The 27,343-nt window shown below is 48.9% G+C and overlaps 1 protein-coding gene across 5 annotated transcripts in view; it reads left to right on the top strand.

Annotated features, from left to right (window-relative positions):
* Positions 1-27,343, top strand: part of ACACA (acetyl-CoA carboxylase alpha) — a 127,061-nt gene that overhangs the window by 82,382 nt on the left and 17,336 nt on the right. For all 5 annotated transcript variants that reach the window (XM_027698760.1, XM_027698758.1, XM_027698759.1 and 2 more), the window contains 9 exons: positions 5,871-6,140; positions 6,622-6,719; positions 7,295-7,415; positions 7,851-7,961; positions 19,798-19,941; positions 20,642-20,762; positions 22,399-22,495; positions 23,786-23,882; positions 24,558-24,693. In XM_027698760.1, the coding sequence (XP_027554561.1) occupies positions 5,871-6,140; positions 6,622-6,719; positions 7,295-7,415; positions 7,851-7,961; positions 19,798-19,941; positions 20,642-20,762; positions 22,399-22,495; positions 23,786-23,882; positions 24,558-24,693 (1,195 nt within the window). The remainder of the gene's footprint in view (positions 1-5,870; positions 6,141-6,621; positions 6,720-7,294; positions 7,416-7,850; positions 7,962-19,797; positions 19,942-20,641; positions 20,763-22,398; positions 22,496-23,785; positions 23,883-24,557; positions 24,694-27,343) is intronic.

Raw genomic sequence — 27,343 nt, 5'->3', positions numbered from 1 at the left:
AAAGGTTGTAGCTGTTGAATTTTATACGAGCAAAGCTTAATCACTGAACTGCACGTTCTGCTTTGTCACCCCGTGTTCCTGCATTTTGTGGCAGGGAATTAGAACAGCAACTAGAGCTGCAGGTTTCTTAAAGGATTATAAAATCCCCAAATCCAAGGCTTGCAAGAGCAGAGATGGATGTGGTGGGGCAGAGTTTTATTCTGTATTTTGATATATGCCTTTGAACACGTGTATGTGGATCATATGGACACCGCAGTTAGGAAAGTTCTTGCCCTCAGAAAAGCTCCTGATGAAGGTTGTCTGTGGCTCTCTGTAATGTATCTTTATCCATCTGTAACTTCACCAGATGAAACTATTCCACATGAAGTTTCCAGGCCTTACTCTCTGCCTAGGGGGAAGTTATTTATTGTTTAGCTGGGAAGCTTCATCACAAAAGCTTTTGCTTCGGAGGAGAAGCCAGCGGTGCTGCTCACAGGGGATTCCGTGGGCTTGCAGCAGGAATGTGCAGCAGGCAGTGTGAATCCACGTCTCCTTCAGCCCAGGAGTGCTGCATGAAGAAATTCCAGAGGAATTTCTTCCTGGAAAGGTTCTCCAGGCGTTGGAATGGGCTGCCCAGGCAGGCAGTGGACTCCCCATCCCTGGAGGAACGACTGGACGTGGCACTCGGTGCCATTTTCTAGTTGACATTGGTGGCGATTGGTCAAAGGTTGGACTCGGTGATCTTGGAGGTCTTTTCCAGCCTGGCTGATCCCGTGATTCCGTGGCACCTTTCCCGTCTCGTGCTGGAGCCATTCCCTGCCAGCGCTCAGCTCTGTGCCAGCGCCCTTGGCTGTGCTGCCACCACCACTCTTGCAGCACTGAGGGACACCTCGGCCAGAGCCAAGGAGAGGATGAAGGAATCCTGGGTTTTGGCACTCCACCCTTGTCAAGGCGTGGAGTTGGGCTGCCTCTGGCAAACCAGGCACATCCTGCCCTTTTCCTGGGGGGTGGTTCATGCTCCAGATAAAAACTTGAAAGCTTTCGGTCAGAGTTTAGGTGCAGGGAGTCTCTTTTTTTTGGATCTGAAGTTCCCAGCAACGGATTCAAATGATGAAATGCCAAAATTGCTGTGTCTACATCGAGTAAAATTCCCGGGAATGCCTTTGTTTCCTTTTTAAGATACACTTTGTCCATGGCTGTTCAGCCAAGTGATTCAGCATCCTGGGTGAGCCAAGGAACACTAGTTTAGCTCCTGAACAGACAGAGGTTGTGAAGGGGAGATGAAGCCCGTGTTCCCTGATTTAGCAGTGTTGGAATGTGTGTGTGCAGGAGGGAAAAATGGGCTTTTGTCAGTGTTCAGCTTCAGCATCTCCAGTGTTCATGTGCTAAACCACCACCACTGCTGCATTTCCTTTCCTGCTATGATTTTGTATGATAATCCCAACACACAAATGTATTCATGTTTTATATGTATTTTTAACATATAAAACTTTCAGTTAATACAGACACAAGAGGACAAGACAAAATTATCAGCAGGGCTCCCAAAGTTCAAATTTCAAGACCCACAATCAGCTTTCCAAATTTGGATGTAAATAAAAAAACTGAAGCCTGGCATAAAGTCCCCAGGCTCAGCACCACCCTGGTGTGAGAGAAGTAGAATAAACCTATGCTGATCTCTCTGGAGACCAGTGACAGGACCCGAGGGAAGGGCTGGAGCTGTGTTAGGTTGGATCTCAGGACAAAGTTCTTCCCCCAGAGGGTGGTTGGGCTCTGAACAGGCTCCCCAGGGTTTGGTCACGGCCTCAAGGCTGACAGAGCTCAAGGAGTGTTTGGACAATGCTTTGAGGAACAGGGTGGGATCATTGGGGTGTCTGTGCAGGGCCAGGAGCTGGACTGGATGATCCCTGTGGGTCCCTCCCAGCTCAGGATATTCTGTGATTCTGTGCTTCTGTCGGCTCTGCTTCTCCAGGAATTACACATCCTTACAGAAAGAGCCTGCAAACCTCCCTCTCCCAGCCACTGTTGGCATTGCCTTCCCTCTACCCAGAGCCTGCTGTGCTTCCAGGAGGGAGCCTGGGATCGGCTCCTTCCCCATTCCCCTCGGTGCCTGTTGTCAACAGCTCCGGCTGCCACGGGCAGTCAATTTGGAACTGCATCAGTGTGTGTATTACTGCTCCCATCGATAGCGCAATTAATGTTGGAGTCAATTTTGGTGTTAATTTTAGGCCATGATTAGTGTTGACACTGTGTGTCAAACGAGCGGCGTTTTACGAGCGCCGGGGAAAAGCCGCCGTTCGCTCCCGCGCCGCTTTTACCGCCCGTGAACGGTCACATCAGAGGCCAGGATCCGGTGGGAGAAGGTGGGTGGGTGTGAAATTATACACCTGAAACTTGGGTGCAATCTGTGCGTGTGCAATTCCACCGGGCTGGGAGCAAATGACATCTGAGCGCTGAATCCTAATCACAGTTTGGAGCATCAGAAATAATGATCGCTCCTGATCGGGGGCTGGTGAATAATTCATCCCCTTTGATTTCCACGTGCTGCCCACTGATACTTTTCAAACCAAATGTGTTCCTACAGGAGAATAATGGTCCCACTTCTTATGGAAATACTGGGGCACAAATCATTTTGCCAACATAAAAACAGTTAAATAAGACGGTTCCTGCTTTTATTTTTTTTCTTTTTTCCCTCCCCCTCTTCTTCGCTCCTGGGAATGGAGCCGTGGCAGGAGCAGCACTTCCAAACTGTTCCCTGGCCTATTCCGAAGCCAGGGCCACTCACCATCACCCACTATTGCTGCCAGTGCTCTTAGGTGATTAACTCAGCCTGGCTAATTAACCTGGGAACTCTCCAGTTTTTGGCGCGCTGCCGTTAACTTAAAAATCTCATTATTCCTTTTTTTTTTCCTGAAATAAAAAGCCATCCTCCACTGCCCATAAATTTCAACCGAATCTACGTTGTTCATTGCAGAAAAAAAAAAAAATCCTTAGTTGTGCAAATCCCTTTTTATTACTGGATAAATGGCACAAAACACGCGATGAATCGGGGAGGCAACAAGACACACGAGTTAATAGTGGTGCACTTTCGATTTTAATTTTCTTAAACTGCATGTGGTTGCTCCATGTTTATCAGATATAAACTATTTTCAAGAGTTTGTGCCCTGGCTGGATATTTTTAGCTATTTTATTGGTGAGCATTGGCAAGAGGGATTTTATTGATGCAGAGGACGCACGATCTCAGGTTAGGGAAATATTCCAAGACTTCTGTTACAATCTGAATTTTCTAAATAAGAAATGCTTTTAATTTGCCTGTTTTCTGTGCTGTCAGAAATCGTCAAGCTGATGAAAGTGAGGAAAATCTCTTGGTAGGTGAGACAGACTGTGGGGACCAGCCCTGGGTCCTCAGAGCTCCATCACTGGCCCCACGGGCCTGGAGTGAGTCCCTCACCTGCCTCAGGTGGGAGCAGGACTTGGCTGCCAGTTTGTTGTGGTGGTTGTGTGGATTTCTGGCAGTTCTTTATGTTTACTGTGGTGACAAGTATTTAGCAAACCCAAAGCCTGAGTATTTCTCCTGTTGCTCTGCTCCTGGTGGTGCTGGAGCCTCCCAGGGTGGTCCTGGCTGATGGGATCAGTGTGGCTGTAAGGGAACAACCACTCAGGCAAAAACCTGTCAGTTGCTGTTAATTCCGTGCTCTTTTGGCATAAGTTTATGGTGTATTTTAAAGAGACTGTTTCTCCATTTCTGTATGTGTTTCTGTCAGTGACTAAAGCTGGTTTTTGCAGTGGTATCAGAAAGATTTGGAAAGAGCCCACTAAAGGGTTTTAGTTATGCAAAAAAACTCCCTTTAAATTATGGTAAAGAGCTGAGCTGCAGTAGGTGCTGGGGTGGAGATGGGCATCCCTGCATCCCTGATTTCTTAGGTGCTAATCTTGGAGCCTTTAACTTTGGGTTTGCAGAATTTTTTAACCTGCAGTTTCTAATCACAAGCTTGCCCACGGCTGAGAGTGAGAACAGAGACAATATCCAGCCCTTGGCATCTCTTTTTCCTGCACAGTCAGGTCAGAAGGACAATACTTACTTTTCTTCTCTGTTTTTCACCTTAATTCTTCTGTTGTCTGCTGTGAAAATCCAAGAGCAGAGTCCAAGGAGCCCCTCTGGCCATGTTTGGAATCAGTTAGGCTCCTCTTCCAGCCTCTGGACTGGTTATCCCTTGGTCTCTGTGCCAGACCAACACCTGCATCCACTTGTTTTACAGCATTACAACTTTTCCCTTTAATTTGGCAACAATACTGGTATTTTAGCAAAAAATTAGGGATTTATGCTCCTGTCTTTGAAGCTGCTGCAGTATCTCTCTGTTCCAAACCCTGCAGTTGGAATGGCTCATGTTTTAGTGGTTTCTGACCCCTCATCTCCACTGCTAAGGCGAAACTGTAAATACTCTGCAAATATTCAGAGGCAAACAAATGAATCCATTTTGATGGATCAGAGTAGCAGTGGAGGAAACCCAAGACCAAGGAGAAGGTGAACTGAGACACCCTCACTCTGTTAAGTTGCACTCTCAGCTCTGGGAAGGGGAAGGATCTGTAATATTTTGGATTGCCGCCTGCTTTACTTCCAATGACCCTTTGATTAATTCCCTCTGCCTCTTTATTTTTTTTAATGAGCCCATTATGGCACATCTTATTGCAGATGCTGATTGGATCTGGGCTGTGTATTGTGCCATTTTGATTTGGATTAAATGGCACAGATCTGTCTGCTGCTTCTCCCCTCTCCCCCCTCCCGCTTTAGTTCATCGCGCTCGGAATTCCGCGGCTCCGCGATGAGAGTTTTCAGCCCTCCTTGATTGCAGAGGATGTGCAATCGGCTTGAGGGATGTGTACTCAGAGCTTATGATCCTTGGGCAAGCGGGGACTGGGTGATGCATGTGGCTTTCAAGGGACGCTGCTATTTCCATCTGTTAATGGCATTCCAGGCCGGCCCGGCTCCCGGAGCGGCGGCTGAGGGATGGGGGATGCAGGGGACAGATGCTGCTGATCTCCAGGAGATGGGCCAGCAGAGATCATCTGGTGATCTTTGAAAAGAAAAAATATGCGGCAAAAAGCGTTGCTTGCCCCGGGCGGGTCTGGAAAGAAACTGCTGCACAGATTTGGGAAGGAAACAGGGAAGAGCCGAAGAAATGAAAGGAAGGGTGGGGGGTAAAAATTGAGATAATAATGACATAAAATATTTTTAAGCTGAGGGCAGGGGGACAAGGTTCTGGGGTGATACCTGGGAAACCTAAGCAGGTGGTCAGGAAGCCTGTGCAGCAGCACATCCTTCCTCACCCTCATAAAGTGAGATGGGCTTTAAGGTCCCTTCCAACCCAAACCATTTTATGATATGATTTTATTATCTCCCAGCAGATGATTGGCATCCAGAAGGAGTTAGGGCTAAATGCTGCAACATTCCCAGCTTTTCTTGGCCTCAGCTGCAGCTCCAGTGTTAAGAGAGGGTGTTCTTATCACTCTCTGGAATTAAATTCTGCTCACCCTGTGAGGAGGCACGTGGATTTGGGGCACAGGGAATGCACACAGCTCCCTGGCAGAATGTGTGTTGGACCTGGGATAAATCCCTGAGCAGGGGGAGGGAGGGACAGCGTGAGTGTCCTGGCTGGGGTGAGAGCAGAGGGGGATGTGCTCCAAGGGAAGTGGGAAGGATCCAGTTCTTCCAGCTGTGCTCTGCACTGGCAGCATGCCAGAGCTGCTGCTACCAGAGTTCCCAAGGAAAACGTGCCAAGTCCAAGGGAGTAAAGATCCAAGAGAGACAGTCCCTGCGTGGTTCCCCTGCACCACATCTCGAAGATGCACATTTATTTTTTGCTGTTCTTTATTGTTTTGCTCTTTGCTTGCAGATTGGGATGGTGGCCTGGAAGATGACTCTGAAGACCCCGGAGTATCCGGAGGGCCGGGATATCATCGTCGTTGGCAATGACATCACCTACAAAATCGGCTCTTTTGGGCCTCAGGAGGACGTGCTGTTCCTCAGGGCTTCGGAGCTCGCCCGGGCACAGGGCATTCCCCGGATCTACGTGGCTGCCAACAGTGGAGCCAGGATTGGTTTGGCTGAGGAGATCCGGCACATGTTCCACGTGGCTTGGGAAGACCCAGACAACCCCTACAAGGTAAGGAGGCACAGGAATTCGGGGGGGAAACTCTGCAACAGCCCACAAAAGAGTCTTATTTTTACACCACCTCTTTTGGTAGAAGTGGGGGTAACATTTGCCAGACTGTCAGGTCCAAAGTTCTCCTTGTTACTGGATCTGGAACACTGGAAGTGCCCAAGGCCAGGCTGGATGGGGCGTTGACCAACCTGCTCTGGTGGAAGGTGTCCCTGCCCATGGCAGGGGGATGGAACTATTTTATGATATGATTTTGTGATCTCCCAGGCAGCAGATTGGCATCCAGAAGGAGTTAGGGCTAAATGCTGCAACATTCCCAGCTTTCCCTGGCCTCAGCTGCAGCTCCAGTGTTAAGAGAGGGTGTTCTTATCACTCTCTGGAATTAAATTCTGCTCCCGTGAAAGTTTGCTTTTGGAAGGGGTTATTTGGGATCAGGAAGGGACTAGAGGTGAGAGAGAGGTGAATGAAGTGTCTTTCCCTGCAGGGATACAAATACTTGTACCTGACTCCTCAAGACTACAAGAAGGTCAGCGCGCTGAACTCTGTTCACTGTGAGCACGTGGAGGAAAATGGAGAGTCCAGGTAGGAATGAAAAGCTTCCTGTTCATCCTTGGGTCGTGCATGGCAGGTCCTTGTCCTCAGCTGGGACATTCTTTAGGATGCAGGGCTGTGGAAAGCCAGAGCTGTGTGTGGTCAGGGCATGGAACACGAGTTAGGGGTTGTTCCATGATGCCTGGTTTGGGGCAGGGCTGTGCTGACCCCCCACTGACCCCCAGTCATGGCTGAGGCTTGGAAGAAGGAAGTAAAGAAAAGCTAAAAGGTAAAAAGCCTCTTGTAATCTCTTGTTCTCTTCTTTTTTGCTTTTGGCTGCATTCTCTTCCTCTTTTGCCTTTTGCCTGTTCCTCATGTCCTGTGGGATTTTCAGAACACTTTTCCCAGGCATCCCTCTCCCTTGGATTCCCTCTGGCAGTGCTGCTGCTCGTGCAGGATGTTCCATGGTGCTCGGGATGAGCCGTTCACGGGTCCTGGCCGGGTTTTATGCACGTTCCTCCTTGGAACCTTCATGATATTTAGTCAGTTCTCATTTTCTTCGTAGCAAAACTGATTCAGCAAATCACTGGACCTTGTGACTCAAAGGCTGTCTGTGTCTCCCTCAGGTACAAGATAACGGATATTATCGGCAAGGACGACGGTCTTGGAGTGGAGAACCTCAGAGGATCTGGCATGATTGCTGGAGAATCATCTTTAGCCTATGAAAGTGTTATCACCATCAGCCTGGTAATCCCCCGCTGCTTCCTATTCTTCAAATTGTATTGTCTGCTTCAGCTAAAAATCCTGCAACGATATCCCAAAGATCCCGGGATCGGCCTTCTGGATGATGGAAATGGGCTCCTGGGGGCTTTGAGCAATGCTCCTGGCACCAGCACGGGGCTGGGTCCCTTTCAGACTCGATTTAAAACACTTTAGTCATTTGGCTTTGTGTTTGCTCAGTCTGAAAGTTGCTGCTTGTCTTTTTTTCAAAAATAAAATACGCACGTGTGTGTGTTAGAACATAACAGATTCTGGGGTTTCACAGTGAGGGGAGATTTTATGGCCTTGTCACAAACACACCTGGTTTTATGTTGATGTTTGAGTCGATAGGTTGGGGCTGTGTGGAAAGACAGAAATCAATGGCCTTGCAATTTTCCCTTTTTTTTGTTTTTTTTTTTTAAGGTTACGTGTCGGGCAATCGGGATTGGGGCCTACATTGTTCGACTGGGCCAGAGAACCATCCAGGTGGAGAACTCTCACATCATCCTGACTGGCTGTGGAGCCCTCAACAAAGTGAGTCTTTGCATTTCAGTCACTCCAAGTCCTTTCCAACCTGGCTTTGGACATTTCCAGGGATGGGGCAGCCACAGCTTCTCTGGGCAATAACTCTGGGTTTCAGTGACTTCTGCTGGAGCCTCGAGGAGCTGCCACCACCCTGGATTGCCTTCTCCCTTCTCAGCCTCCTCCTGATCGAGGAGAACTGGCTCAGGGCTGGGAAACTTCCATGCCTTTGCTCTTTGCTCTCTGCAAAGCAAATCCTCCTTCCATGTACCTGTTTCCCGTGACAAGAACATGGCATTGCCAGCCAGAGGCACTATTCCAGGCATCCTGGCTGGAGTTTGGCAGGGACCTGGGCAGAACTGCACGTTTAAGGGCTTGAGCAGGAGCCAGGTGAAGGGGAAGGAGAAGCAGCTTTTAGCAGAGGTTGTATGCACGGGTTAAATGACAGGAGTGGAGGAGCCCAGAGCTTGGGCAGCAGCATCTCTTTCCCAGGGAGTGCAGTGAGAGAGGCAACAGGGCTGTTCCCAGTGTCTGGAAGTCCATGTTTCCAAATATGTGGGCCAGAGTCACCTGAACTTCCAGCCATCCCCAGCACTGTGCTGATTCTGGGGAGCCCTGAAGCCTGAGCAGTGTGTGGATGGTGATTTTCCTGCTGGAAATCTCGGCCGTGGGGGGCAGGAGGAATAACTGGGACTGTTATAAAGAAAACTTAACAGGTTCACTGCTAAAGTGGCTCTTTTTTTTCTCCACTCCAGAGGTGGATTTTCTCCCTTGCTGCCCCAAGCCCATTAATCCCACAGCCTCCAGCCCCTTGTCTGGTGCAGACACGGCTCCCAGCCCACTCTGCTCCCATCCCTCTCCCTGAGGGCTTTGTTTCCCTGGAGTTGGGGCTGTGTGGTGTGAGTGCCCTTCCCCATCGAGCAGCTTTGTTCTCAGGCACTCTCAGCACCTGGGGTGGTTGTGCTCCATGGCAAGCTGTGTTTCCAGGAGTGCCTGCCTGACAATGGGAGATAAAAGGAAAATAGGCTCTCGTTGAATTATTCCCCTGAATAAAGGGGGCTCTGCAGAAAATGAAGCATTGATCCTATCAACTCTGGGCTGCAGCACCCTCAGTTAGATCTCTTACACACATCACACACACCTGCATCAATGAGAGGAAAAGAGGCATTTGAAGATCCAGCATTTAAAAAGGAATTGAGTCAGTTTAGTGCTTGCTGAAGTGCAGTAAGTTGCCTGGTTCCAGCTGTCACTTGCTGGGGCTCGGGGCCCTGCAGAGTTTCCCAGATGGCAGGGCCAGGCTGTCTGGTCTCCTCCTCTTTCCAGGTTTAACTGCACTCCCTACCCGTGGAGTCAGTGCTTGTTTTCATAGGACTAGATGAATCTCACTAAATTTTAGGCACTTAAAAATTAAGGATATAGACTAAATTAAGCACCTGACATCTATCAGCTGGCATAACCAGGAGGAGGTGCTTTCTGGGGGTGATTTATCCCATCCCGGGAATTTCAGTGGGCTGAATAATCCCTTGTGTCCTTTTCCCTCCTCCCTGCTCTGTTGGAAAGATGAATTTGTTTATGTCAGCTCTGAACCTCTACCTTCCTAAAGGTGTAGGAGGAACCTATTGCATCCTATCCAGCTTTCCCAGCAAGACCCAACACTGTTTACCTAACCTTGGATAGGGGGAGCCTGGGAATCCCCACTCACTCCTGGGTGTGTGATGTGTCTGCTGGTTCTGAGGAGAGATCATATCTGGAACAAAGATAAATAAATGGAAACTGCCACCTTTAGCTCTTCCCAATTAGAGATTTGGGACAGTTTTCCCATTGCTGGTGTTCAAATGCTGTCTTCCCAGAGGATGCTGGACGAAGCTTGCTTGTGGTCTTGTGGCTGCACACACATCTTCAAAATGTCTCCTCTCTGCCAGAGAGCACAAAAATGGAGACAATTGGGCTCTCAGAGAGCAGGCAGGGCTTTGTGGGAAGTTGTTTAATTTCTTTTCCCTTTGAAGTGCTGGGTTCCTTCTAATGTACACGGGGAGCAGAGGGGGGACAGCGACCAACACTCTGCACCAGCAGAGCCGTGGCTGGTCTTGTTCATTATCATTTTGTCGAACCAGCCTGAGGGTTTAGGTGTAGAGGGAAAGGTCCAGCTGCCAAAGCCAGAGGGTGACCTCTAACTCGGATGATGAGCTCAAGGTCGGCATCATTGTGAGCCGAGGCTGATGTTTAGTTCTGGGGGTCGGACTCATGTGCCGGCTGCTCCTGCACCGTGAGCGGGGAGGGACATCCCAGGGAGACACCTGATCGCGGGCAGGTTTGAGGATTCTCCAGCCCCCGCCGCCTGTCAGGGGTGACAAGAAGCCGCCGGGAGCCGGGCAGGGTTTCCCCCTGCTCTGATTGAGCTGTCTTTGTTCGCGGTGGGCGCGGGCGGGACCCGGGGCCAGGTGTGATGTGCCGGTGGGGACGGTGCCCCCGCACGGGGGGAGCTGTGTCGGAGCCGAACCCCTTTTGTCTCCCCCCGTTGCATTTCAGCAGGGGGTGGAGAGGTGGAAATGACATTTCATTCCTCTCGGTGAGCGTGTTACGCGCCTATGCCGAGCCCGCTGACCCCCCTGAAAATTGAAATAATGATAATGCGCGTCTCCTGACTGCATCAAAGTATCAGCACATCAAAAGCCAGGAGGCATGAAATGCAAATGATAAAGTGAAAGCAGATGGATTGTGCATGATCGCCTGATGCCCAATGAATTTTAAAAGATGCTGGTTCACATGGGGAGAGGGGGCTGAAATAAACACGTTATCCCTGCAATTTTTTTTATTTTTTTTTTTTTTTGTTCTTGCTGCTCACTCCTGACAATATTTTTTCACACTTCAGCGAGCAGCCACTCCATCTCCCTCCCTCCCTTCCCTCTCTTTTCTCTCCCTCTCTCTCTGTCGCTGTCTACCTCACACACGTCTCGGGTCATGTCGCCGCAGCTCCGGTGGAAATAATAAGATATAAACCACGAGGTTGTTATTTGCATAGAAATAGCATGGAGCCCCAGGCAGCATGGGAGAAGGACACAGAGATCATTTGTCTAAAATTTTAATGAAAACTTTTGCTGAGGCAGAGATTTTTATTTTTTTTATTTTTTTTTTTTTTTGTTTTTAAACTTCCCCTGCCTCCCTCTTTTTCCAACCCCAAAACCTCCTCCTCCCTCAACTCCCTTCCCTCGTCACAACGTGAGCACGAGGTGATTTCATACGTGACGTGCTGTGCCCTGCGCAAACACCTTAATTTCCATAGGTTTTCTTTTCAGTGGAAGTAAGACCAAAGAGCCCAGGACTCCCAATTCCTGCATGGCTTATGTGGTTCAGGCTTCCAGGGCTACATTCCATTTGAGTCCTCCCAAGGATGTTCCCGAGTCTGTTGCTGACCTATTTTTAATCAGTTTGCTCCTCCTTGTCTTTTGTGTTTAAAAGAAATCCCATCTTTGAGCTGTTGCGTTAGTGGAAACAAATAGTGGCTTTCAGTCACATTTTCCCTGCACATCCACGTTCTAGGCTTTTCCTAAGGGAAGCCAGGTTTAGCAGAGGTTTTCAGGGACTGCTCTAGGCTGGGTACATGGTAGTTTGTTGTGTAGATGTTCAGCCTGGAATCTCAAGCAGTTCATTTTGTGAGTGGTGATGAAGAGCTGTCCCACACACTCACTGCACAGGAGGATGTCTAAAGTGGTCATCCCTTCTGGAGGTGATGGGAATTCTCACCAGCAGACTGTTCTCTCTCCTTCCTCTCCTTTTCAGCTTTATTTTCCCCCCAAACTCCCCAGTTTTGACTTGCCTGAAGGATGCATCAGACCCTCACCCTGTGCTGGCTCCGTGGCTCCCACTGGTTTATCCAGAACATCCCCAAGGGTGAACTGGGCAAATCCCACCTGCCAGGAGTCTGTGTCCATGCAGGGAAAGAGGCAGTGGAGGTGAGGGGTCAGAAACCACTAAAATATGAGCCATTTGAAACCTTAGTTCAGCACTTTGGGCTTCATTTCCCAGCCTGCAGCTCTTCTTGGTCATGAGGTGACATTTTTGACTGGGATGGGTCAAAAAGACATAAAAGTTCCCTGCTTGGTCTGGAAACCTCAGTTCAGCTGTGTTTGCAATGTGTTCTGGGCTCATCAGTTGGAAAATACCTGCCAGCAGTGGTGTGCTTTGGGTAACCCCATCCTCAGGATTTCTTCCTGTGGAAGTTTTTGCCTTCAGAATGATATTAATTTAATGATGTGTCTGCTTGTATAACCTGTTCTGGACCTGGAAGAGCTCAGGAACCAGTTCTCCAGATTAGCAATGCACTGTTTCTGGCACTGTGAATTGGGGTTATTTTTAGGGGGAGAAAACATTTCTCAGTCACAGAAGGGTGTCTGTGGGATGAACTGATCAGTGCAAACTCAGTGACCTGCTAATATGTAAATATGTAAGAATCTCCTCATCCTGGTCCTAGCACTTGTCCAGTGGCCTTTCCTGAGCCCATCTTCCATGGCTGCAGACCTTGCTGGTGCCTGGTGAGACATTAATGTGTTGGGGGCCATCCCATGTCACCTGAGTCACCTGAGGATGGACGGTCCCCGAGGACTTGTTGATACAACAGACCATAATTGCTGCAAGATGGTTTTGATAATCTGCATTTAAAACCCCAAAACCCCTTTGGGTGAGGCCAGAAGAGAATATCTTTGTATTTTAAATTCAGTCCTGACTCTCAAAGCAGAACTGGGGTCAGCTGGTTGGGAGGATTTATCGTGGAATCGTAAAATCCCGTAGAATGGTTTGGGTTGGAAAGGACCTTAAAACTCATCTCTTTCCACCCCCTGCCATGGGCAGGGACGCCTTCCACTATCCCAGGTTGCTCCAAGCCCTGTCCAACCTGGCCTTGGACACTTCCAGGGATGGGTCAGGCACAGCTGCTCTGGTTTCATCGGTGTGGTTTGGGGTGGGGTTGCAGGTGAACTGTGGGAGCATCCCATGGCAGGAGGAGGAGCAGTGGGTCAGGAGGTGGTGATACCCAGCTGTAACTGCTTGGTGAGGCAGGTTTATTCTGGGACACTTCAGCCAGTCTGGCTCACTGGTGCTGGTGGCTCTGCAGTGTGACCCAGGGACACAAACCAGCCTGGCACTGCCCTGGCCATGGCAGGTTGTGGCTCAGAGAAGCTGCAGAACCTGATGAGTGCTCTGGGACTTCAGTAACAGGGTGAGACAACAGATCAGGGCTTGGGAGGAATGGGCTGCTCGGGTGAGAGGTGTCTGGGCAGGTCTGAGGCTCCCAGAGGACATGGCTGAGGAGCTGGAGGCTCAGCCAGGCCGTGGCAGTGATTGCCAGCAGTAATATTTACCCTTGAATTTCACAATCTGGAAAAACAAATAAACCCCCGTGAGAGTGATGCTGTTTGGGCTTTGTACTGTGGAAAGCTCTCTTTTTTTCTGAGATTCAAGGCAGGGATAGTTCAGTATCTGCTCAAGATGACTCCAGTCTTGGGATTAGATCAAAGCAATCATGTGAGAGCAATCGTGTGAGTTAGAACAGCAAGTGCCAGCCCTGTCATTCAAAGAACCATTATAATTATTAATGCATGATATGAATCTTTCTGTAGTGGCACAGCAAGACTATCAGGGAGATACTTATGGGTGCAGGGTGCTGGAGAATGCTGATCAAAGAGGGGTAGGAAATGTCACCCACAAACTGGCACTCAACAGCCTCAACCCTCGGTCTGCTCCTCTCCTGGAGCTCCCCAAGGTTATCCCACCCTTGGCTCTGGTGGGGAGAAGCAGGAGGGGCCCCTCTGCTCTGCCTTGGGTGGTTGTGGCAGATGATATGGTGGGAACAAGGGTGGTTTTATGGGTGGGGGTTGGTTTCTGCAGCTCCCAGAACTGGTGCAGGACTGTGGAGCTGTTGGAGGTGTCCCTGGTGAAGGTCAACAAAGCCAGTCTGGGGGGAGAACCAGGACCAGAGGAGGGATATTGTAAGACAATGGAATCGTAGAATGGTTTGGGTTGGAAGGGACCTAAAAGATCATCTCATCTTGTTCCACCCCCTGCCATGGGCAGGGACACCTCCCACTAGCCCAGGTTGCTCCAAGCCCCGTCCAACCTGGCCTTGGACACTTCCAGGGATGGGGCAGCCACAGCTTCTCTGGGCAACCTGTCCAGGGCCTCCCCACCCTCACAGCCAAGAATTCCTTCCCAATATCCAATCTAATCCTGCCCTCTGTCAGTGAGAAGCCATTCCCCCTTGTCCTGGCACTCCAGGCCTTTGTAAATAGTCTCCCTCCATCTTTCTTGTTGGCTTCTTCAGGCCCTGGAAGGCCACAGTGAGGTCACCCTGAAGCTTCTCTTCTCCAGGCTGAACAATCCCAATGCTCTCAGCCAAAACCCCAGTTTTCCCAGGCTGGATCAGTCTCAGTTCAGCAATATTTGGCAACAGGAGGAGAGCAGAATTCATTTCTTTTCCTGCCAGTGAGAGGCTCAAGTTGCTGGGGAGTCTGGTTGGGGGCATTCCTGGTGACACAAAGGTCTTTGCTCTGTGTAGAGCAATGGATGTGAGCAGGATGGATGCCTGGACTTCAGACAAACAAACAACCACCACCCTCCATTTCTACCTTTTCTTTTTAATTGCCTTTCTTTAAGTGGTGATATTTGTGCATTGTTCCCATTAGAGACAATTTACGTTCCAGGCATGGCATTATCAGTCCCTTGGTGTTTGCTTAGGGAAGAAAGTCTAATAGATTTCTGTTGACTTTTTTTATTCTCCCTCCTTCTCTCGTTTTTAATACGGGTCTCCATCAGTTTATCTGTGTGTAGGGGGGGTTGTGTGTTTATTTATTCCTGCTAGGGAGGAGTTGAGCATCCTGGCCCATATTCTGCCTGTCCAAATCTCTTCCCAGGGAAACTTCTGTGTATTCTAAACCCTATATACATATATTTACTGCAACCAAGACTGTATCCCAGATCCTGGTGATCCTGCAGGGTTATGTTTTTACTGGAGCATTAACTGTTCCCTGCTGTTCCATTGGAGCTGAACTTTTCAAACATATCCCAGAATAACTGGTCCTGACCACCCCCCTTGGGGTGTCACCAGGAGGATACTGGGATGACCTGCCTGGGAGTTTTTTCTACAGTGGATGTGGAGAAATTACCTGGAATTCTGGACGTATGATGGGAACTATAGGAGCAGCACTGGAGAACTGTCACATTTCTCAAAATTAAGCCTAAACCCACATTAAAAAGTGAACAGAGTTCCACTGTCCTGGTGAAAGAGGTCCCTGCAGCCTCTGTCCCCTGGGGGGTCTCTGAATAACAGGGTTCAGTTGGGGTCCAGAAGGTGACCAAGGGAATGACCAAGATCTCCAAGTTGGAGACAACCATTAATATTGTTTATGGGGTTCATGTCTAGATTAGGGAACCCCTGGCTGAGACAGGTGGGATTTATGGATGTTTGCACCATGTAGAATGGGGGCTGTAATTTTAGTTTGCAAAGTGTATTGAGTCCTTTTGATTTACCACTGACTGGTGGAGTGACCTTGAGCAAAACACGGCGTCTCCCTACGCCAGGAGGGGAGAGAGGGGCAGGAGGGGTTTGACAAGGCATTTTTCATTTCAAAATGCCAGTTCACTGAAACTGGAACTCTTCAGGAAAAAGAGGTATCAGTTTGGGTGGATTTCTCATTTGGAATTTTTTGGGGTCCAACGAAAAGTTGTTTGGTTTTTATTTCCCAGTTGACTTTTCTTCCTGAATTAATTTTTATTTCTAGTAGCTGTAACAAATATTTCAGAGGTCAGAAGCAACCAGCTGGAGCCTGCCTTATGCTAGTTCAGATCTCAAGGTTGCAATATTTGATTTTTCTCTTGCAATTCAGAAGTTTTCCCAAATCCTCATCAATTAGCACGAGGTGGACAAACCTTCCCACCACTGATGGGTGGTGCTGGCAGGTGCAAACAGAGAGAGTGTTTGTCCTGTCTGTGACCAGCTGTGGAGCCTCTGTATCTGTGAGGAGCCTTGGCATCTCCAGGCAGGAGCTGCAATTCCATGTCCACCTGGATCCCTCTTCCCCTGCTCCCTCCGAGGTGAAGTGCAGTTGCTTTTTGCCCTTCCCCCTCTGATCCCACCAAACTGAAGCAGGGAAAGGCTCCACCAGCAGGACCTGCCTCTGGATTTGCAGTCAGGAGCCATCCCCAATAACCATCAGGCTGTCAGCTCCCCCCACCTCCCACCTCCCCCATCACTCACCAAAAGGAAAAAAGAGCCGGAGCCACAGCTTGAAATATATCATGCAATAGTGTATCATGAATTTCTTGTGAATCACATTGGTGAAGCAGGTTTATTTATTTCCGAGACTCTAAATCAATACAAAGTAGGTCTCTTAGTTCTGAAGCTGGGATGGAGTGGGAAAAAATGAGCCCATTGTACTCTTAAAACTTTGGGGAAAGGAGATGACAGCTATATAATTCCATTTACCAGGCACTAGGGGCTTTAATGTGAAGGTGACAGGGAGCTCTTTGTGCATTTAGAGCACCATATCTTCTAAATAAAAGATCTGTAGACTTGATAGTGGAGTATAGCTCTGACTTTAATAATCTCCAAGCATTAGACCGAGCCAATCTGTTCCCCAGTCAGAAGGGTCCCCCACCGAACGCTCGTAAATTAGAGGTGCGGGGACTGCACGGATTCCTGGATTAGGGATGCAGGAAGGGCCCTGTGTCTCCAGGCAGAGAGGAGCTGTCTGTGCTCCCACTGCCTTGCAGAGAGGCTGGGCTGGGGAAGGGGTCTGTGCTGGAGCATCCCACCTCAGCTTGGCTCTCCTCTTGTTCCTGCTGTTTTCCCCTCTAACATCCATGTGGGGGAAGAGCCGAGTGCTGGAAATGATCACCGAGATCTGGCGAGGCTTGGCTGCACATAATAGCAGCCAGGTTTGAAGTTCCTGCATTGTGCTCCTACATTTTTTTCTGATGAGGCATTCATTCCCATCATTTCTGCCTGTTTATGAAAAATAGGCTATTTATAGGACGTGCATGTGCCTCTTCTGCTTCGGGTTTCTGGCAGATGATATAAATTGTGGGATGGGAATTGCAATTATTGAAATTATTCGGATAAAAATCTGGCACTTATATTTGATATAAACACATGATATGCTCGGAATAATAACAGCACTTATGTTGCATGATGATTCCCATTCAAGCCCTCTGCTGTCATTTTTTTAGATCCTTCATCTCGGATGAAACAGATGAGCCAACCCAGCCCTCGGCCAGCCCAGCTTTGCAGGGAATGTCCCAACTCACCAGCAGCTCAGGTTCTCAAAGGAGAAAGCAGCTGGTCAGGATGGGTTGGAGTGCTAGAAAATTATTCATCTGCACATGGCATGCCTATAAACCTGCTGAGGACCATATTTTGGAGGCTGGAAGGGCTGCTTTTGTGCTCTTGGAAGTTCTGTCTTGAGGAACCTCAGCTCAGGACTTCTCCAGCACGTTCCCTTGTACCCTTGGATACTTTCTTGTGGAAATGTTAGCACAGCAATATGCATTGCACCGTTCAAGATTGTTAATTGGAGATTGAATTACTTGTCAGCCTTTAGCAGTGGAGCCCTGTGAGGTGGGAGTGGGGGTGGCAGAGCCGAGGGACGAGGGATCGCCCTCCTGTTCCCAGGCCCAGTCTCTGGGCTGCCTTTCTGCAGGAGCCTGGAGTGCCAGGACAAGGGGGAATGGCTTCCCACTGCCAGAGGGCAGGGTTAGGTGGGATATTGGGAAGAAATTCTTGGCTGTGAGGGTGGTGAGGCCCTGGTACAGGTTGCCCAGAGAAGCTGTGGCTGCCCCATCCCTGGAAGTGTCCAAGGCCAGGTTGGATGGGGCTTGGAGCAACCTGGGGTAGTTCCTGCCCGTGACCAGGGATTTGGAAGGAGATGAGCTTTAAAGTCCCTTCCCACCCAGACCATTCTGGGATTCTGTGATCCTCTTGACCCCCCTGAGTGCCCCGTGCCTGCCCTGGGGGTGGAGCAGCTCGTTCTGCCTTTGGGGTCGGGGGCTGATTTGGAGCTCCCCTGTGCCCCCCTTCCCTTCTCCTTCTGAGCACCTGCCCGGGGCTCACCTGTGCACACCCACGTCCCAGACACTCCTCAGTGCCACCTTCCCCAGGGGCTGGGGCCCTGCTGTCCCTGCTGCCAGCCCTGCCAGGTGAACACAGCCCTGGCTGGGCGTGCAGGGGGATTGCACGTGCACAGCCCTGCACTCCTCTGGAATGGCTGCAGCACTCGGGAGAAGGAGCTGCATATTTATCTTGATCTCCAAAAAGGGATTTAAGGGCCAGAGCAGGCGGTATATTAGGCTGTTTCATTGCCTGTCAGCAGTGCTAAACCTGAGCTGTCTGCAGTGTCTCCAGATAAGCAGTAGCAGAGGCCCATTTTGCATGTACATGCGTTTGCATTAGTTCAGAGAGGGGGAGTTTAAACCCTCTTTATTTTTATTTTCCTCTGTGGAAAGCATTTCGCTAGGCTTGTGCCTGGCATCTGGAGGCTTGGGCTTTTCTTATCCTTGAGCCTAAATCTGTGCTGCTGTCTTTTCTACCGTGGCTTTGCGTGGCACTGATTTTTTTGTTAGAGGAAGATGAAGGTGTTTGAGCTCAGAAGGGAGACCCAGGAACATCCCTGAGCTAAAGCACTGTGCTTACATTTTATTCTAAATTTTTGGGACTAGTTGTGTAGCTTCTGTGTCTCGGTTTATTCTCTACATAAACCTTGAGTGACATCTGCCTGCTCTTCCCTCTCCAAAATGAGCAGTGCTGGGTGTTTGGTGGGGGAGGCCAGGCTGTTTGTGTGTGTGTTTGAGGGTTTTTTTTTAAGATCCAAATGAAGCAGGTGTGTAATGTCCTCTGTCTGTTAGAAAGACTCAACCCATAAAAATAACAAACGGCATGTATTTGCTAGAATGTCAAAGTTATGAGTTTATTTTGTAATGATGTGCTCCTGCCTTCATGAGGTAAACTGGCCGTGGCAGAGGTGTTATTAGTAATATGGAGTCAGTGGAGCAGAAAGCCGAGTGACCGAGAGATCAGTGTATCAGTCAGGGAGAGGGCAAATGGGAAGAGACAGCAGGAGAATGAGAAAAGAGCCGCGGTGCCCGGGCTCAGATTAGAGATGGGGCTGTGCAAGAGAATGAGAAGCCACAGCCTTGTTCTGTCCAGCATCTCGAAGGAGCTGCTGGGGCTTTGTCTTTGCTGTACCAGTCTGGGTATTTTTCCCCCCAAAAACCACCCTAGCAGTTGCCTTGGAGCAATTTGGAATTAGTGAGCTGAGCTGGTCTCAGACGTGTGTTGGCTCTGTTGCTGCCTGGGGAAGGGCAAGGGGTAAAACTGCCCCCTGCCTCAGCTTCCCCACTGGTATCATTCCCCTTGGGGATTGTAGAATCCCAGTATGGTTTGGGTTGGAAGGAATCCTAATTTCAACCCCCCTGCCATGGCACCCCTGCCACCTTCCTCCAGACCAGGTTGCTCCAACCTGGCCTTGGACACTTGCAGGGCTGAGGCAGCCACAGCTTCTCTGGGCAACCTGTGCCAGGCCCTCACCACCCTCACAGGGAAGAATTTCTTCCCAATATCCAGTGTAACCCTTCCCTCTGTTTCCTGGGGATCGCTGTCCGTTCTGATCACTTGGGATCAGTGTCCATAAGCTCTCACTTGCACAGGGGGCTTGGGAAGGTCTGCTGGGAGTAGTTTGCTCCATCCTTTTCGTGCCCAAGCAATCATGAGCTGCTGCAGGGATGGGTTTGTGTGTCTCTCCTTAGCCAACACCTCCTCATCACAACCCCACCCCTGATGGTTTTCCCGTTTTCCTTCCCCAAGGTGCTTGGACGGGAAGTTTACACCTCCAACAACCAGCTGGGCGGGATCCAGATCATGCACAACAACGGGGTGACACACGACACGGTCTGTGATGACTTTGAAGGAGTCTACACCATCCTGCAGTGGCTTTCCTACATGCCAAAGGTAATTCCTGGCCCTGCAGAGGTCCAAGGTGCCACTACCTGTTTGCAGGGTTTGGGGGCCGGGTGCTCTCTCTGTCTGGGGGGTTTTTCTGTGTTTTTATGGTGTCCAGCAAAATGGTTTAGGCTGGTGGGCACTATAGAATTAAGTAAATAAAGTAGATTTTGTCTTAAAATGCTGCAGGAATATGGGGCAGCCTGGAACTGCCTGGGGAACCTTCACATCAGCCTCCTGGCTGCTGCCCACAGGACTTTCTGCCAGCAGTAGGTTGTCTCTGGCTGAAATGACTCCAAAAATCCCCTCTAAAGCAGCAATTTGCAGAGCTGATGTATATGTGTGAGCTGCCCTGCAGCCAGGGAGGGAGCAACATGAACACACAGGTGACCTTCCTGCAGGAAAGAGGGCATGGAAGGAGGCAGGAGCCCTGGTCACCTTCCAGAGATTAAATTGCAGCCCCTCACTTGTGTGGATATGCCACAAGTTCAAGAGCAAATTAAGCACAGTGTGTGCCAGAGGAGGCCAAAGGGGGGGTTTGAGAGAGGATGGAGCACTTTGGGAGTCTCTTCAGGCTTTGGGAATGCTCTGGGGTCCCGTCAGTCTCAGGGGTGTGCAGTGGGGGAAAGGGAAATCCGAGCACGTCCTTTGGAGCTGGGGTTTGGTTTTGGGAGAATCACTGCCTTCAATGTTTTTCTTTTTCCCTTAGAATATACACAGCCCTGTGCCTATCCTCAAAGCCAAGGATCCTATAGACAGAACCATTGACTTTGTGCCCACCAAGACTCCCTATGACCCTCGCTGGATGCTGGCTGGGCGCCCCAATCCGAGTATGTCCCTCTGTGGTGGCCAGGACATGCAGTGACACACTTGATTTCAATACTTATTGGCAAGGCTTTATGTCTGCAATCCAAATATACTTCAGAGTTTACAAAATAATCAGTTCTAAACAATTTGAATATAGTTTTATAAATATTTTTCTGTAATATCTAAAAATAGGATGTAAGTTCTGAGTGCTGGAGGACACCTAGAATTATTAGTTTTAGAGGTTATGTAGTTACTTAGAATAGTTACTTTTATAGATTTTGTTATGATTTAGAGGAAAGTCCATTCACAAAGGGTCTGTATCGTGAAGGAATCCCAGTATTCCAGCAGATCTTGGGGAATTATTGTATTGGCACCGCTGCAACCCACGGAACCCCCGCTGGGGTTGTTGCAGCCTGTGTAGGTGCAAGCTGCAAACTGGGTGACCATTACTCCTGCTGTTATTAATGAGTTTGGGGGGCTAAAATGAGATTTGTGATAAACTAAGTTTTCTGGTTTTGGATAATATTTTTTCATCATCTCTCAAGTAATTCATCCAGCTGTCTGAGCGCCGCTAACGCCGGCTCCCAAATCGAGTGACTTCAGATTTTAATTTAGTGGAAGCGTTAGGGAAAGCAGATGATTCCCTGTGATAAGTTAAAGCAGATATCTCCTAGGTGAAAAGTTAAAGCCATTTATTAGAGGAGATATTGCCGTGATATTCTTCAAACTGACGCCCGACACGAGGCCAGAATCTAAACGATCAGCTTTGGGCTCGCGATAAAGAGATAATTTTGAAATGGATGGTCACATTTTACAGTGGGGCCACGGAGGCAAGGAATGTAGAACACAGTAATTACAAGTTTGGTCTTGATAAAACACTCTCCATCCTGTTTAAGTCAGCAGAGGTTACCGTGCTTGGATCTCCACTTTTTAATTGGTTTTGGACTTGGGTTTGCAGAAGCAGAGGTGCTTGTTCAGATTAAAAAGTTCCTCGGGAGCTGTGTGCCAAGGGGTGAAGCTGGGAGGCATTTGGGGTTTTTTGGGGACTTCTTTGTGGATTTTTTTTTTTTTGCAGAGCTTCCCAAAGCCCCAGTGCAAAGCAGGTGCCCCCAGAGCGATGTGTTTTCTGTAATTGTGTCTGAGTTCTAAAACATCATCAAAATTTTCGTATTTAGTTCCTGGGTCTCTGCAACGTTCCTTCTTTAAAGGAGAGATCGGGCAGAATCGAGAGAGAAAATGTGAGATAAGTTTTAAAATAGAAATAGGTGTTTTGAAAAACATCTTTAATGACTTTACTGCCTTTTTGACAAATGTTTGTAGTCTTGACAAAACCAGAGTTATTTATTTAAAAGCAGGGGAAGTCCCTCTGCTACTCGAACCCCATCGTTTAACAATAAATGATGCTTTTGCTGATAAATTGCTGCCTTTATGCAGACTAGGAAATGAAATAAGACACGATGGCTGAAGGCAGACAAATGCTCTGCTGTCTAATGTTCCCTTGTATTGTCATCTATTTAAAAATAAATAAATAAGGAGACAGTGCCACGTTCCCCAGGTGGAATTTTCAAGCAAGTTTCAGTCGCTGCTTTTGATACTCTCTTTTCTCTCCTCCCTCCCTCCGTCCTCCTCTGATATTTCCCTGTTTTCCTTTCCCTTTAGATCAGAAGGGGCAGTGGCTGAGTGGGTTCTTTGACAACGGTTCGTTCATGGAGATCATGCAGCCCTGGGCACAGACAGTCGTGGTGGGGAGAGCAAGGTGAGTTCTGAGAGGAGTTTCAGACAACTGTAGAAACCAAGTTCTGGTTATGCTTTGCATTTGTGTAGAACACAAATCCTGTGATCAAATATTTTTCTCTGTATGTGTCCCTGTGTCTATCTAGTGGAAGGTGTCCCTGCCCACAGTGGGGGGTTGGAATGAGATGATCTTTAAGGTCCCTTCCAACCCAAACCATTACATGATTCTGTAATTCTGTGATTTAAAGGCTTTTAGGCCCCTGTGCCAGGGGGTGGAAATCAGTGATTTGGCAAAGCCAGAAGCTGCTCTGTCCAGGCCCACGCTCAGCTTTGCTTGCAGTTCCTTTCTTCTGACAAATTCCAAGTGGCTTTGGACTCTCACACAGCAGGGATATATAACACAAATGAAACAGATTCCTTTCAAAAGCAGTGGCACTTCGAAAAAAAAACAAATATGACTGTATTCTTCTGGGATTTTTACTGTAAGTGCTGCCAAAACTCATCTCTTGTATGTATGTTTGGAATATGTGTGCTGTTGGCTGTAAATTGTCTTTTATTATTCTATGGCAACTTGTCCAGGGACACACTATAAAACAAGATGTAGCATCTTCATGTGCTGGCCTGATAAAATTTATATGAAGTATTATGGAAAACAGAAGTTGTTTTGAGCTGTTTTCAAGTTCAATAAATAACTGTAATACTTGGATAAAGATGTTCTTTATTAGGTCACATGGGCCCTAATATAGAAGTTATAAGTTACCGATTTAAGACGGCTTCTGCAATTACGGGGTTCCAGCAGACTCTTAATCATAGGGAATGGGAATATTTCCAGCCCCTCAGTGCACATGGGCCCTGTCTCTTCCCTGCCTGTACGTGTGTCATCCAGCTTGGGGTGGCTGAGGAGGGAGTGTGGGCTCTGCTGGGACTCCGTCCTGGGAATGTGGAGTCGTTGGCAGCAGCACAGTGGCTTTTGTGGGAAGGGGTGGTTGGATTCGGTGTCAATCCCAAACTCTGGGTGATGGCAGGTGGTGTGGAGACGTGGATGTATCATTCAAAATTTGGATTTGGTTTGTTGTGTTTAATTTCTGGTGAGGAATGTGCCCATTTTCAGACCTGGATTTGGCTTTGGGAGCTGTGGCTTCTCCTCTGATGTTCTCCAGCCCCTCATCCCTGCTTTTCCAAAGGCCAGAACGCTGCTCCCACTGTTTGATGAGTTATTTGTCCCTCCTGGGTATTTTGATGCAAATTGAAAAAACTGCCTAGTTGTGTAAGAGTTGAAATAGGAATTCTGATTTGTCTGCCTTGTTTCCAGGCTGGGAGGAATACCTGTAGGAGTAGTTGCCGTAGAAACAAGAACGGTGGAGCTCAGCATTCCTGCTGATCCTGCAAACCTGGACTCGGAGGCCAAGGTGGGTTGAACACGTGCCCTGTTCCTTGTTTGTCCTCTGCAAATGTCTCTGTGGAAGAAGCACTTGTTTGGGTGGGATTTCCCCCCCCAAATGTGGTACAAACGTGTAGCCATTCCCTGGTGAGGTGGGAATGCCTGGCAGCTGCTGGGAGGGGAGCCTGGACTGTCATGTTGGCCATTCCTGCTGGAGACATCCCAGCAGTTCTGCTTCCCTTAGGACTCAGGTGAGGTGCAGGGATAAGGGCCCAGGAGATGTGACAAGCAAAAGCCACTTCCCTGCTCACTTACTGTGACCAGAGGGTTTCATGATCTTCCTGCTCTGACATTTTGCTTTTCCCCTGTCTGATTTCACAGCTCTGGCCCTGCCTCATCCCTTTGGGGTTTTCTCCTCTCCTTTTCTTTCTCTTCTTCTTCCCCTCCTCACAGCAGCTGTAGTGTCAGGCTTTCCATACCATCTCTATTCTTAGCTAAGTTACTGGGAACGCTCCTGTTATTGGTGACAAAAGGATTGTCCCAATTTTTCCGTGGCCAGACAGATCCCACGCACTCCACGTGCCACATCCCTCGTTGTTTATCCCACACCTCAGCCATAGTTGAATCTGTTTCTGTGTGTTTTTCTCCCAACTCTTACATGAGTGTGTTCCAAGGCTTAACAGTGGGTTCTCCTTCCCAACAGATCATCCAGCAGGCTGGGCAGGTGTGGTTCCCTGACTCTGCCTTCAAGACTGCAGAGGCCATCAAGGACTTCAACAGGGAAGGGCTGCCCCTGATGGTCTTTGCCAACTGGAGAGGTTTCTCTGGTGGAATGAAAGGTAACCAGCACTTTGGATCCTCGTTGGTGTGTCCTGGAGGGTGGTTTTGTCTTGACTGCTCAGAGGGCACCACACAGTCCTGCTCTGAATTTTGAGGGGTGCCAGGAGTGTGAGATCACTCCTATGGAATTTAAAGAAGTTAAAGAGGTAAGAGGCCTCTTACCTTGTGTGTGGCAGCTCATCAGCACAGGGGAGGAGTTACAGGGGCACTGATGTGGTGGAAGTTCCTGCTCTGGAAGGTTCATGGGGTGACAGAGGCTGTTGGGCTCTGCTGTCTCATTAGAAGGACCCTTTGAGTTGGCAGATGCAAAGATGGGAGGTGGCAAAAGGTGGCAAAATTATTTCCTCTGGAAAATACCTGTTACTTTCAGGATGGATTCTGCTCCATGTGCTGCTACTTTCTCCCTTCATGTCTTGCTTTCCCAACCACACAACAAGTTGCTGATGTATATTTACCTTACTTATTTACCTTATTTAGACCTTAAATATTATTTTGCCTTAGAATGTCAGATCTGGCTTTGCCAGTGCCCTTTGCTGGGTTCCTCAGAAACTGAGTTTAGCTCTGGATTTGGGACTAGAAGCCCAAGGTGGAAAGAGGCAGCGCAAGGTTGTTAATATTTATATGGCATATCCCAACTTACTCCACCCCAGCTGGGAGGAGGAGGAGGAAGAGGAGGGAAGGACAGAGCCATTGCAGTTGGCACCTTGCTCCGTGCATTTTCCTGCCCCTTGTTTGCTGGTGGTGTCTCCTGACACTCTCTGTGTCCCTCGGGGAGTTGTTTGCAGTTTTGGTTTCAGTGCTGGCTGGGGATTATGCAGGGAGGGAAAATAAACAATTATGCCACCCCTCAGTGCACACAAACACACTGCCAGGAGCCGGCTGCACTGTGGGTAAAATGACTCCAAAATTGTGTGTAATGAGTAGGAAAAGATTAGAGGCAGCTCTTGCTATGCTGAAAATTGACATTAGCGGAGGGGGGAGGGAAAAAAAAAAAGGAAAGAGGGGAAAAAAAAAATCCCCCCCTCTTCCCCAGTCGGCCCAGGAGGTCTAATTCCCGCCGTAAAATAAATAAATAACACCATAAATAACGGCGGCTCGCGGCGCCGGTGCCGGGGGTTTCTCTCTCCGGCCAGGAAGGCTCTTCAGCATAATGCAAAATTAAATTATGAAAAAAAAAACAACCTGGCTTGAATATTTAGCTGGAGGAGCCATTTGGCGGGGGTTTTATTTAGGCGAACCGGCGCTGACCCACGACGGGGGGACATCAAGCGTGAAATTCGCTGGAAATTAGCACCGGGGTCCCGGGCTCGGCGGGGACGGGGCTGATAGGATGCAAATCCCCCACGACATTAAACGGTGCTGCGGGGTCGCTGGCGGTTGGGGCTTCGCGTTTTACTTATTATTTTTGCCCGGGACAGGTTATAAATAACGATAAAATAATAATAATAATAATAATAATGATTAAAAACAAGATCCGGCGGAACGAAAAGCGCTGGGTTTAAATCCCGGAGCCCCCCGGATGGTGGCGGGGTTTTGTGTGTCGTGGGGTTTGTGAGGGGGCACAATGTGCCTCAGCCAACGCTGCCTGGTGTTCACCTTCAGGTCCCATCTGATAATGCAGCCAAGCTGGTGAGATCCGTTCCAGCTTCGGAGGTTCAGGGCACGTTGCCCGGCGCGGTGGAGATGCACAGAGCTGTCTGCAGCCTTCCCAGCACTGAGGGCCAATGTTTACACACATGGTGTGATGATAAGAGCTGCCAGCAGGCTTGGGGTCTGTGTGGGGTGGGCACCGATGCTCGGAGCAGCAAAGACCGGGACAGAGCTCTGTGAGCACTCCCTGCCCTCCTGCAAACCCACCCCTCCTGCATCTCCACCTTGCAAGTGGCTTATTAAGAACAGCCTGTTCTTAAAATGTTTGTGGTGTTCTTGCCTCAGGATGGTGGTGGAAGTGTCTGGGGTTAGTTTTGAGCACAGTTAAGTGTGGTAGTCACAGTATTAAGTTTATGAAGTCTGCACCCTGCCAAGGCACTGGAGCACGGAGCACTGGGCACCACGGGGCACTCACCACCTGCAGCAGGTAAAGCTGGTGCTCTGTTTTCCTTTGTGGGAGTGGGGAGTGCAGCAGAACTGCCAGGAAGAGGCAGCTGTCCCAGTATGGCAAATATTTTATAGTTTCACACCCAAATGCGGTGTTGAGGTAAATCAGGGAGGTCGTGTGTTATGGAGGTCAGATGTGGGCACCACTGGCAGGTGCCTTGGGCTGCCATAAATCTTTTCTATAAATCTTTGCAGGATTTATATGATCTTTATCAACTGTACTCTTATTTCTTAAAAATAGACACTTTTTGAATTTCCACTCAAAGTGCAGGCAAATGGAACAGTTAAGACTTAACTGAGTACAGAACCACAGGGTCGTGAAGTTCCTCCTCCTCCATGGCTCTGAAAGGCTGATCCTGAGAGATCTGTAGGCACAGAAATACTTCCCTGACCACCTGATGGCACCTGGCAAATAAAACACTTCCCCAATACCACCTGATAAACCCCAAGGAGATTTGGAGCTCTGAGGAAGCACCGAGTTCCCCCCAATTTCTCTGCTCCTCCTCCCCCTGCCCTGTTCAAACAAGTGGTGCTGCTCTTTCCTGCACTTCA

This window comes from Neopelma chrysocephalum, unplaced genomic scaffold, assembly GCF_003984885.1.
Source record: "Neopelma chrysocephalum unplaced genomic scaffold, ASM398488v2 Primary Assembly neopelma1_132, whole genome shotgun sequence".
NCBI lineage: Eukaryota > Metazoa > Chordata > Aves > Passeriformes > Pipridae > Neopelma > Neopelma chrysocephalum.
Note: the sequence above shows the minus strand (reverse complement) of the source record. Positions and strands in the feature narration are given on the sequence as shown.